Genomic DNA, 13,348 nt, shown 5'->3' on the forward strand with positions numbered 1-13,348 from the left:
AAGCAAGCGATCCCTCGACTAAGGTCGGGATGCCCCGAGGGTCGACCGTAGAGAACCAGACTCCCTCGACCTCGGGAAGCGTCGCAGGTCGGTAGAGCGTGCCCAGACCCGCCGACTTGACGAACGATCCCTCGACTAAGGTCGGGATGCCCCGAGGGTCGACCGTAGAGAACCAGACTCCCTCGACCTCGGGAAGCGTCGCAGGTCGGTAGAGCGTGCCCAGACCCGCCGACTTGACGAACGATCCCTCGACTAAGGTCGGGATGCCCCGAGGGTCGACCGTAGAGAACCAGACTCCCTCGACCTCGGAAAGAAGCCGTAAGGGATGGAAAGGGTGGCTCCACCCGGGGCGCCACGAAGTGGACCCCCGGGAGCGGTCGACGATCCCCGATCCCCGAAGCGAGCTATTCCCCGACTAAGGTCGGGATGCCCCGAGGGTCGACCGTAGAGAACCAGACTCCCTCGACCTCGGGAAGCGTCGCAGGTCGGTAGAGCGTGCCCAGACCCGCCGACCTGACGAATGATCCCTCGACTAAGGCCGGGATGTCCCGAGGGTCGACCGTAGAGTCCCAAACTCCCTCGACCTCGGGAGGCACCACAGGTCAGCAAAGCATCCACGGACTCGCCGACCTGACGCAAGATCCCTCGACCAAGGTTGAGGCGCCCGAGGTCCTACCATGGGGTCGGAAACTCCCTCGACCTCGCAGAGAGCTACGATCCAATAAAGCCTCGCCAAATCCTCTCAACCTCGGTGGGAGCTGTTGGGTCCGTGAGAAACCCGAGCCCCCCTTTAAGTCAAAATGGCTCCGGAGGTCGACGAGGAAAGGAGGCAACCTACTCCACCATGCGAAGCATAACTCCAAGAATGCAAGAGGTACGTCTAACTAGACGCCCTCCTTGTCAAATTTTATCTACATACTGCTGAGCGGAATCCCAACGTTGGAGTCTTATCTCGCCCCAAAGTCGGGCCTCTCCAATGGGTCGGCTTAAGATCGACCCCCTAACTACATTATGCAGGCTCCGTTCGTCAAGTCTCCGCAATCTGTACGAAGGCTACATAAATTAGGGCCCAACTCGGCTCTTCTACGTAAACTCCGACATCTAGCTGAGAAAGTGGTCCCGACCACGAGTGTGTCAGCCAAACATGGATACCAAGGCAATTTTTGGAAATCCCAGCCTTGCTCACCGAGATCTCGGCAGAGTCCGAGAACGATAACTACGAAAACCTTCGACGATGACTTACTTATTAGCCCGCGCTCCCTACGAGGGGTTCGGAGTTAAGTTCGGAAATCCGACTAAAATCTCCGAATAGCAGCAGGCATAGACCTAGTCCGGTCTTACTTGAAGGGCTAAGGCCCGACCTCGATGCCTTGGGATTTTCCTAAAGGCTAAACGTGATGACTTCCACGATTCTTAGATCCGAGCTATGGGACTTAGAGGAATTTTCTAAAAAACCTAAGACTCGGAGCTCCTTTTGGTCGGAATGACTGGAACCCGAGAAGGCTAAGACATAGCCCGGGAAAAGGGGACAACTTCGTTAAGCAACCCAAAAACTAAGATGTGAAGTTAGAGGTCGTCGAGGCAGTTAGCTAAGGCCCTAGCCTCGTTCGCAACAAAAAAAGAAAAGAAAGGCAAACACATAATGATGAAAGTGTTTTTCATTAACAGAAGGCCGAAGGCCGATTACAAAATTGGAGGTCGACCATTTAAGAGCCGACCTCGGATACAATGAAAAAGAAAGGAAAAATACGCTAAGTCCTAAGCGGCGGGAGCAACGTCCGGGGGGTCGTCCGGCACGTTGATGATCTCGAGGTTTTCAGCCGGCACAGGCTCGGGGTCGGGGGCAGGGGCCTCGGGTACCGCCTCCGGGACGGCGTCCGTCTCGGCCGCCGGAGCCGCCTCTATGGTGCCAACCGCCTCGGCCACCCCCGTCGAAGGCTCGGCGGGGTCTTCTTCGTATATCCCCGCCTCGGATGTCAAAATGGCGGGGAGGGCTTCCACGTCGGACCCCAGGCCCAGGTCCTCCCTCGGACGGATCGTTGAGAGGTCGTATTGAGGGCAGTACCGGCGCATCTGAGCCCGAAAGTTCTCGAAACCTCGGAGGAACCCGTCCACTGTCTCCTCCTCCAACATGTCGCGGAACTCTTGCGACTCCTTGAAGAGCTCCACGGCATGTTCGGCTCGCTCGAGTGCCCTCCTCTCCCGGGCCTCAAGTTGCTCGATTCGGAGGCGGGAGACCCCGTCCTCATACCTGAGGGCCGCGACCTCGGCCTGGACCTCCCCTAAGCGCGCCTCCGTGCCGCGCAAGGCCGACCTGGTTAGGGCGTGGGCGGCCTTCTCCTCCCCGAGCCCCTCCGCCATAGCGAGGCGCTCAGCCTCGGTGGCCGCCCACCGAGCCTCGGCCGTGGCCAACGCCGCCTCCAGCTCTGCGACTCTTTTCTTGGCTGGCTCCAGCTGTCGGCCGAGCTGTCGGACTTCTTCCCGACACCCGTGGGCGATGAACGCCAAGGTGTCGAGCTCGAGAATATGCTGAAAAGAAAGAAACGAGGGTATTGTGAGTTGAAAAGCACACAAGTACGCTAGTAACTCAAGAAAATTAAGAAGGAAGCTTACCCGGGCGGTGTTGCAGTAAGCGCTGCCAACGACCTCCTCCAGCGAAACATTCCGGAACACGGCCCGGTCCGCTGGAAGTACCGCACGCCGCAACATGGAGCGCGCGACCTCGGCATCCTGAAAGGCCGAGCTCCCCTCGGGAATAGGGGAGTCCGGCTCGACCGACTCTTCTCGGAAAGCCCGGGAAGAGCTCGGCACGACCGGGCACGAGGTCCCAGAGCCGCTCGCTTCGGGGCCTCGAGCAAGCCCGGGTTCTGGCTGCTGCGGCGCCATGGACGACTCCCCCCGCTGGGCAAGGGGGGCAGGGCAAGGAGGGGCCGACGGGCCCGCATCACTAACGACCCGCTCCCGCCTTGGGTCGGCTGCAGGGGCCCCCGCCTCGGGGCCACTCGTGCCGGCTGAACTGGAGGCGCCGTCCGACCTCGCCCTCTTCCGGGGCTGGGGCCTAGCTCCCCCGGCCTCGGCCTCTCGCCTCCTCAGGCGAGAGAAAAGTGATGTGTTGCTGGTCGGCAGGCGGGGAATATCTGAAATCAAAATTTCGTTAAGTGTCAGACCAGTGACAGTAAAAGCAAAGAACGAAGAAAAAATAAAATAATGTAACCACCCTTACCTTCGGGGCGCGCCGAGCTCAGACCTACGCTCGCCAGGGCGTCCTCCCGCAGGAGCTCGGTTAGGTCATTGCCCCTCCCGAGGGCTCGCACGGAGTCCAGGGTCCTCAGCTCCCTCCTCGAGGGCTCGGAGAGCTTATTGAGGGTCTTCAACCGAGGGTTCCCCCACCTTGGGTCGAACCCCCAAGGCGCCTCGGACGCCAGGAAGAAAAACTTCCCCTTCCACTCATGAATCGAGGAAGGGGCACCCTGGAAGAGTGACATACCGCCCCGAAAGGCGAAGTATAGCCACCCTGCGTCCGCCGGGTTCTTCTTTAACAGAAAACACCGGCGGAAGAGGCCTACCGAGATCGGAATCCCGTGCCCGAGGCATAGGGACAAGAACCCGATTATGGTCCTCCACGAGTTCGGAGCCAACTGCGCCGGGACGAGCTGGTACTCGGCCAACAGCTGGCTCACGAACTCGTGGGCGGGAAAACGCAGGCCAGCCCAAAGTGTCTCGCGGTAGACCGCGATCCGACCTGGGGGCGGCTGCGTCACCCTGTCCTCCGGCCCCGCAGTTTCAAGACGAAACCCGGGCTGGAAGAAGAACCGGGAGCGGATCAACTCCAACTCCTCCCCCGACAGGCTCGATCCCACTTCCTCAGGACCCACTCCCATTCCCACAGAAGAACGAAATAAAAGTTAAAAAAAAGGCGGAAAATGGGAGCTGGGGAGGAGAAGAAAAGAGGAAACCCTAGTGAAAACAGGGTGAAAACCTACTGGACATCGCCGGAAATCGCTCCGGGCACCGACGGCAAGGTTCGGTTGAGAAAGGAAGCAAGGGAGAAAGGCAACGAAAATAAGAAGCAGCCAAATAAGACCTTTAGGGCAACCTCGAAGGGTTTATATAGACCCCCCTGACGGCCCAGATCGATGGGGTCGGTTCCCATCCCCCGATCGGGTTGCGCCGCGTGTCGACCTCGGAAGCCGAGGCACCGTATTCACTCCGGATTAATAAATCGGGTACGAAATCGAAGCGTTGTCCCATCGGATCTCGGGGCCTCATCATGGGTCTGCAAAATCAAATCGTCTTGAGGAACGAGCGGACGCTGCCCCGCTCCCCTCATTTAATAAGATCTGGGACACGCGGAGCCTCGATGTGGCCTCCACCTCTCCGGAATTGTGATCCAGTAACACGAAATCGGAAGCGTCCGACCTTGGGTCACGCCGCGTGTCCGTTTTAAATCCCGTAACGGCACACTCATTAATGAGCGAGAAGCCTCGATTACGGGATTGAGGCACCGCCTCGACGAGCTCGAGGACCCCCATCATTAATCCGCTGTAAGGCGATCCTGGCGATTCAAGAGACGCCACCTCCGCTTCAAGAAGCGTAATAATACGAGCTTCATCATAAGCTCACTGAATAAAGCAGCCTCGAGACGCCAAAGGGCGCAGGTTTCACCATGAAAGCTCCGAGAAGCGCAAGGGGGCGGACGAGACTCGCCCCCCAACCTCAGTGACAGACTTTACTTCCCACGTCCGAGCCCACAAGTCGCTCGAACTCGGAAGTCGGGGGGTAGTGTTGGGGGGAATAAGATTTTTTCCCAAATGACATAAACGCCCCTAAGAAGCCGTACAACTTCCGACCCCGGACGGCCGTAGTCGGCGTCCGACTTCGGAACGCCCGACCTCGAGACCTCCGGCCTAAGAAAAACCCCGATGTTCGAGGTCTACTCTCGTCAGCCACCTACTACGGCCGTGCGCCTCAGAGGTCTGGCCGAGGACCATACCCTGACGCCCCTTTGGCATTTATTGCGCATGGTCGCTGTAACCCTCCGGCATACTCCACTATAAATGCGGATCTCTGGCTTACTCCACAATAAATGCGGATCTCCGGCTTACTCCACAATAAATGCGGACCTCCAGCTTACTCCACAATAAATGCGGATCTCCGGCTTACTCCACAATAAATGCGGATCTCCAGCTTACTCCACCATAAATGCGCATGGCTCCTGTCATCTACGGACTCTCAGCTCTCCACGGCAAATCAGCCCAGCAGAGTCTAGTCAACTATGATAAGTCTCCGATCTCGGCCATACCTCCGACACCAATGCAATAATTCGTCTGACAGCGTGCTAGTTCGGGTTATACGACGCCCTCACCGCCGACATCAGGGCAATGATTCGCCTGACCATGCGCCGACCTGAACAATATGCCGAGCCGTACTACGGCTTCGCCCTGTTACATCGCAGGTAAACCAATCCCCACCTATAAAAGGGAGCCTTGGCCTCTCAGGAGGGGGTTAGAAGATGGATACACTTTACAGACATTATTTATCTCCCTTTCTACACTATTTGCCCCCTCCCTGACTTGAGCGTCGGAGGGCCGGCGCCGGAAAACCCGGCCACCGGTTCGTGTGCAGGCACCCGGACGGAGGACGCCGCCAACTGACGGATCGCCGCTTCGCCACGAGGACCCGCCGCCCCTTCTCTCCGACCGCCCTAGACGGAGGACGCCGCTCGCCGACGGATCGCCGCCCCGCCGTGAGAACTCACTCGCCGCTCCCTTTCCTCGACCGAAGATTGCCCTCGGGTCCAATTTCCAGCAACAGTAGACATAGATGATAATTCTTAAGAAGCAAGGAAATGGGTAAAGATTTCATAGACTATAGAGAGGAAATACCTTTGATTGTTAATTACTAGTTGGTGCGGCTTGAACCTCCTTTGTTTTCAGTTTTCATGCTGCCATCTATATGATGTCTATCAAATATTTTTGATAAATCCATGCAGCGAGAAAAGTTTCTTGCAGAGATTGATTCAACAAGCATCCGAAGCAAATAAGATTCATCAAACTAGTCAACAATGTGCAAGTCCATGGTTACATGTGGTGCAACGTATATACTTTAAATCGAGATCGAAATACACAGGGAGCTAGGGTGTTTTGGTGAGGGGGGAAGTCTCTCCTCTCCGTTTACAAATCTCAAATCAGCAGAAGGCAAGTTACTAATCATTGAGCTAAGCAAGCAATTCACCTCCCCATAGCTCATCTTCTTTTTTTTTCATAAAAATACCTATAATTCTAAAAACATAACGAGCGTCGCAAATTTGTTCAATGACCTGCTTCCTAATGGCTACAAATTAAATGGAGCAGCTTCTATGTTTCCTTTCAATCACATGATACTTATGTTTACCAATAAACAAGTAGATGAAGTCCCTTTTACATATCTTATTGCAAAGTTAAACAATGTATTCTCCCCCATCAATCTTCTCCAATGGCAATATTAGCATGGCCACCTTTCATCTCACATGAAGAGATAATGCAACACGTACATGAGGAGAGCCGCAAGTGGAGCAGCCAAGGAAACGATATTAGCAGATGATTGGCTTGGAGCTTGAGCAGGGCGTTGGGTGAAAATATTTACGACCGCAGGAGCTTCGGCAGAGACATTGATAGCGAGCTTTTGCCCAAGCTCACAGTGCAGCCCAACCCCACAGTAGTAATAGTGAGGACCAGGCTTCGTCAACTCTAGGATCAGTGGTCCTTCATGGTGCCTTTCGATGACTTTGAATTGCGTGCAGTTTTCGAAGTCCTCCTTTGGTACCTCTATCACGTTATGCACCCCTACCTTGTAAGGAAACACTGCAGCACATATCACAAATTTTGGATTCAGATTTAGTCCACCAAGATTCGAATCATTTTACCTGATCAATAATTCACAAAAAAAAAAAATGATCAAAAATTAGAATTTTTTAGAAAAATAATATGTGAGAATCCATGCAGACGTGTATTTAATCCTACATCGGTTATTCACTAGGTAGATCTTGAGTTCTTATATAAGATTAAAGAACCCAAATAATACCTTCCGGATAGCCATTTTGGATGAGGTTTTAGATTGTTAACAAATGGTATCAGAGCGAAGCTAGCTTATAATCGATGTGGATTAGGGGATACTGCAGCATAAATTCATTAGAGTTGACTACGGGTTGATCGTGGTGCTTAAACTTTTACCCTGATAAGGACGTTAGGGCTTAAATGGTAGGAGTATGTGAAGACCCATGCGGACGTGTTTTTAATTCTACATCAGTTATTCCCCCCTAACTATTTTGGGTGAGGCCCTGGATTGTTATACATTGATTTTTATTTTTATTTAATTTTTTACCGGAATGAACTCTTTTGGACTTCGATGGATGTCATCCTCATATGAGGAGAAGATGGTTCAAAGCTCCCACATGCATACATAAACACAAGACACAGGTATAATTATTCAGTATTAAAGTGAAAACGAAGGCAATATTCTTGCATGCGAAGATGAAAAAATATTTTTTTATCAAATGAAATTGAGAATTAGAAGGTTTTTCTTTTTGCAGAAATCTTTATAAATTGCATAAATGTCTGATTTGCACTGGAGAAATTTATCGATTGGCTATGAGAGATGTTATAAATCAATTATCAAATTCAGCAAGGTGGCCTTTGGGTCAAATACTCACCAAGTCTCTCTCCCACAGCAAAAAGCTTTTTCTGAGCCCAATCCTGGTAGAAGGTCTTGTTAGGGGGAACAGTCCACCCCAAGCTACTTCCAACGACGTGATTCTTGTGGCCTAACGTACCTTTCAGAACGCAACCAATGATGGCCAAAAGTAAAACGAGGGTGTGCGTCCTCATCATATTCTTCCCTCCTTTCTGGAACCTTTTCTTCTGAGGCCAAGGAAGAAGGAAAGAATCCTGGCAACAAGAAAGAAAGGGATGTATCCATTGGCTTTATTCTATTTCAGCTGCTGTTTTTGGTTAATTTAACATCCATCACAAGTCACAAACCACCCGGAAGGAACAACCTCACATCTATTTTAGGTTAAAAAATGTACTTTCCTGTTTCAATGGTTTGTGATTGTTATATGCCTCACAGCTTATTCTTTTATTGATATGAAATTTTCCTACTCCTCATCAAAAATTGAAGTTTCTCTGCTGATCTTAACTTCAATTTTTTGAAAGACAAGTTGAGTGAGTTTAAAAATGATCGAGCAGTCGTATTGAATCCAATCCTCCATAGCTCTTGTTGCAGGAATTATGATAACTTAGGAACGTGGCACGAGTCTATTAGTTTAAGTTCATTTGGACCTTATCTAATTCACAAGGTGGTTGGATTTAAATGAGAAAAATACGTATATATTGCTAAAGTTTTTTTGCTCTATCATAATTTATTGTGCATGGGTATTAGTAAATTTCCAGAGCTTGGAATATTGTAGAGGATTAATTTCTGCATATCTTGACAAGAGAAGGCGATTTAAGGACTATTACATTGTCACACTTGGGACACACTAATTTGTTCTTGACAAGAGAAGACGATTTAAGAAAATTTGTTCATACACTCTTATAGGATTATTTGTTTCAGGATAGGAAGGGAATAAAAAAGAAAAAGAGACAACCCCAGTATTTAACCAAACGACAGCTTACATCTAGGGCTCGTTTGGTTTGCGGGAAGCATTTTCTCTCCTAGGAATATGAATTTCTGGAAAACAAATTCCCAGTAAGAGGATATCTAGGAAAGTACTTTTGGCATATTTGATTGACCATGGGAAAGTAACAAATTTCTAAAGTGCTTATGTTTGGTTGGCCATCCACTTTCCTGGAAAAGTTATGTATAATTCCTATTATGCCCTTAATAAAAATTAGGTCATTAATGCCTCATTAATGCTTCTTTAATGCTGAAGGGTTTTTTTTGGGAAAAAGAAAAAATATAGTGATTCCCGCCTCATGGAAAAGAAACTTTTCCATGTTTCTTATGGAAAAGACTTTTTCATGAAATGTGGAAATCATATTTCCATAGGAATACAACTTTTTCGTCTCTCTCCTTTGAAAACTCCAATCAAACAAGAGGAATCTCATTACTTTTTCATTGACCACTCTTTCCCTCCTTCTTTTTCCGCGAACCAAACGAACCCCTAATCAAAGGCGCAGCCAATCTCTCCCTCCCTTCCAAACTCAGACAAAAGCAAAGCCATCAAAGGAAAAAAAACCAGATAAAAACAAACCTCGATGCTAGAAAAGATATCCCTCCGACGAACTCTATGTGAAACGGACCATGGAGAATATGCTCCCTAAATACCCTCAGCCTCCTCGGTTTATTAGCTTAGCTCTTTGTTATGGACGCCCTCATTCTTAGCTTAGCTCTTGATCTCTCCAGAATCAGCTATAAAAATCCCCCATGCCTCTCTTTGTGACACACCCGCAAGGTTGGCTGTCTTGAAAGCTAGCAAGCTAGCAAAAATGTCATCGTCACCGAACCTCGCCGTGCTCGACGCGCTCGACAAGGCGCGCACCCAATGGTACCATGTTACGGCCATCGTGATCGCCGGCATGGGCTTCTTCACCGATGCCTATGACCTCTTCTGCATCAGCACCATATCGAAGCTCCTCGGCCGCCTCTACTACTACGATGGCAAGATGAAGCCGGGAAAGCTCCCTCGCGACGTCAACAATTTCGTCATCGGGGTCGCCCTCATCGGCACCCTCACGGGCCAGCTCTTCTTCGGCTGGCTCGGCGACCGCCTAGGCCGCAAGCGTGTCTATGGCGTCACCCTCGTCCTCATGGTCATCTGCGCCATCGGCTCTGGCCTCTCCTTCGGCTCCTCCCCAAAGTCCGTCATGGCCACCCTCTGCTTCTTCCGCTTTTGGCTCGGCTTCGGCATCGGCGGCGACTACCCCCTCTCGGCCACCATCATGTCTGAGTACGCCAACAAGAGAACCCGCGGTGCCTTCATCGCCGCTGTCTTCGCCATGCAGGGCGTCGGCATCATCTTCGCCGGCCTTGTCTCCATGACCCTCTCGGCCATCTTCCTCTACTTCTTTCCGGCCCCACCGTTCTCCGCCGATCACGTCCACTCCACCCAGCCGCAGGCCGACTTCCTGTGGCGCATCGTGCTCATGCTCGGCGCGGCCCCGGCGCTCATCACCTACTACTGGCGCATGAAGATGCCCGAGACCGCCCGGTACACCGCACTTATCGCCGGGAACGCGAAGCAGGCGGCGTTCGACATGGAGAAAGTCCTCGAGATCGAGATACAGGCTGATCAAGAAAAGGTAGCCCAATTTAAATCTGCCAACGACTACCGGTTACTGTCGGGGGAGTTCTTTAGACGGCACGGGCGGCACCTCATCGGCACGATGAGCACCTGGTTCCTGCTCGACATCGCATTCTACAGCCAGAACCTCACCCAGAAGGACATTTTTCCGGTGATGCACCTCACAAGCTCGGCGGAGAACGTGAATGCGCTTAGGGAAGTGTACCAGACGTCGAAAGCCATGTTCATAGTCGCGCTGTGCGGGACCTTCCCCGGCTACTGGGTCACGGTGCTGTTGATCGAGAAGATGGGAAGGTATCTGATTCAGCTCGTCGGATTCTTCATGATGTCCCTGCTCATGTTGATAATGGGGATCAAGTATGACTACCTCAAGGACAAGAACCACACGCTGTTTGCTGCACTCTACGGCGCCACGTTTTTCTTCGCTAATTTTGGGCCGAACAGCACCACGTTTGTGCTGCCGGCGGAGCTCTTCCCGACTAGGGTGCGGTCGACGTGCCATGCGCTGAGCGCGGCGGCGGGGAAGGCCGGAGCGATCGTCGCGGCGTTCGGCGTGCAGAGCTTCACATTGGACGAGAAGTCAAGCCAGATAAAGGGTGCGCTCATCGTGCTAGCTTTTACAAATATGTTAGGGTTCTTCTGCACGTTTTTGGTGACGGAGACCAAGGGGAGGTCGTTGGAGGAGATCTCTGGAGAAGACGGGAGGGCCGGAGAAGACGGGAAGGCCGGAGAAGGGAGAGGTTGATGTTGATGGGAGATGGTTAGATTCCTCTTGGGTTGCGTTAATATAAGAGGACAATAATAGGCGCGATGATCAGATAATGCGTGGGTTATTAATATATTTGCACGTACAATAATAATATTTTGTGAGGGGGTAAATAATTAGTGTTCCTTCATACCGTCTTCGTGGGATAAATTGGAACTCTGAGATGCATTGAAGGTGTGTTAAAAATGATATAATGAAGATGGAGAACGGTAGTTTCAATACTAGATTTTCGCTTAGTCCAGATACTTGGGAATTTGCTTGCTTAGTTCTCTATACCGCCTTTGCCAAAGTGCCGCAGACTTTGTTGCAGGCTCACCACGGTGCTACTGAGGGATCAAGATTGGGTGGATGTCGGGGTATAGTATTTGGAGACTCGGGAACAATGATATTTGACGAGGCAGTTGACCGCCAAAATATATATGGGTACTCAAGGATTCCACTTGGTTTAAGGGTATAGTTGTGCCACAACCTGTTGTGGCACAATTGCAATGCAAGATGGTGCCTTGCTTGGATGGCCTCATATGGAGATGTTCGGAGCAATGCTGGTCGGACGAGCTGATCACATTGCATGGATGGAATCTTTAAGAAGCTACTTCTCGAGGAATTGTCCAGGTTGTCTTATGCATTCTTGATCTCTATATGATTTAGAAGGATCATCAGACTCGATATGGACCATTGTGGTTACTTCATGTAAGATTATATATAGATTATTTTGGCCGCTATGGGTCGGACTCGATGTGGACAATTTTGGTCACCACAAGTGGAACTCAATATGGATCATTTGGCCACTATAAGTAGAGCTAGATAGAGTCTGAGGTGAGATTACATCAGAAAGCTGAGCTACGAGCCAAATTTTCGAAGGTCATAACTTGGTCATATGATGCTCGATTGAGATAGTTTTTTTTTTCAAATCGAATATTTTTTCAAAATGTACAATGTAGCACAAACCCTTTAGATGGTTGAAATATGCAAAAATTTCACCATTTGGACCTTGAAGCAGGTCCATCAAATCGAAAGTTTTCTTTTCAGAAAAATTATGATCGAACGTATCTCTTAATATGTGAAGAATTCAGTAGAACATTAGAACACAAAATTAATGCAGAAGTCAAGATCTATCCCTATAGAATTTTATCTTTTTTTTACTTTATTTTTACTAGTCATGTCTATTTTAGGAAAGAGAGTTCTATTAGAACTAGAAAGAGGAATTCAATCCGAATTGTGTAAGAGTAGGCCTCACCTTTATAAATGTGACTATATATCATAGATTTCGATTATCAATAAAAAAAGAGGATGTAAATCCTACTTTCGTAATTTTTTTTATTTGTTCTAATTTTTTGATGAGATTCGAGTTAAGAAAGTTGATGAAAATTTTTCTTCTCTCCAATTGTATCACCATGATGGAGTGAATAGGCAATGGTAGTTGGGCAAGGGCTTGGCCTATCCTAATAGGCAAGTCGCATGAGCATTGTAGAGTGATTTCTCGTGGGGATCGATAAGAGCCGATCGGCTATGGAGTACAAGTGCGGCTTATGAATTATCAATCAAATTATGTACCTTAGAGCTAGGCCAAGGATCAAGGATGGCCAAGTTGGTCATACTGAGGAGAGGACAACTAGATGCAAGGATTAGCTAGTCAAATATATTTACTTATGGGTAAATTTGGATGCCAATGTTGCCGTAGTGTACAATGGTGTACGAGTAGGCTATGGATATAGAGTATTAGATGGTATGGCCATGGACCTCTAGGACAGTGGTAGTGCACAGTAATGTGTGAACAAGCTATGAACATTGTCAAGTGGTACACTACAGGAAAAAGGACCTATCCCGACGCTTTCGTGGAGCTTTGGCGACGCTAATTAGCGTCGGCTAAAATACCCCCGACGCAAAGCCAAGCGCCGGCAAAGCGTCGGATATAGCGGTGTGGCAAAAGTTTTTGCCGACGCTGGAGTAAAGCGTCGGCAAAAACATGGATTTACCGACGCTTATATAGCGTCGGCGATAAACCGACAGGGCATTTTCCCCGACGCTTTTTTGCGTCGGCAATTCCTGATTTACCGACGCTTGTATAGCGTCGGCATTAACTTTTCCCCGACGCTTTTAAGCGTCGGAAATTGCTCAATTGCCGATGCTTTTGAAGCGCCGGGAATTAGACCTTTTTTTGCCGGTGGTAGCACGACCTTTTTTACCGACGCTTAAAAGCGTCGGGAATTGTCTTTTTTTTAAAAAAAATGAAATAATAATCAGTATTATAAAATACAAATTACAAAACATATATTATAACAATATGAACCTGTATTACA

At 49.7% G+C, this 13,348-nt stretch overlaps 1 protein-coding gene across 1 annotated transcript; it reads left to right on the forward strand.

Annotated features, from left to right (window-relative positions):
- The first annotated feature begins 9,467 nt into the window (after positions 1–9,467).
- On the forward strand, positions 9,468–11,104 carry LOC103713505 (low affinity inorganic phosphate transporter 4-like). Its single transcript, XM_089926287.1, has one exon. The coding sequence runs from the start codon at positions 9,468–9,470 to the stop codon at positions 11,025–11,027; it is 1,560 nt and encodes a 519-aa protein (XP_089782413.1). The 3' UTR covers positions 11,028–11,104.
- The last annotated feature ends 2,244 nt before the right edge of the window (positions 11,105–13,348 follow it).

This window comes from Phoenix dactylifera, chromosome 1 (assembly GCF_051530095.1).
Source record: "Phoenix dactylifera cultivar Ajwa chromosome 1, Ajwa_hap1_PhDact_Kaust_v1.1, whole genome shotgun sequence".
In the NCBI taxonomy this organism is placed as follows: Eukaryota; Viridiplantae; Streptophyta; class Magnoliopsida; order Arecales; family Arecaceae; genus Phoenix; species Phoenix dactylifera.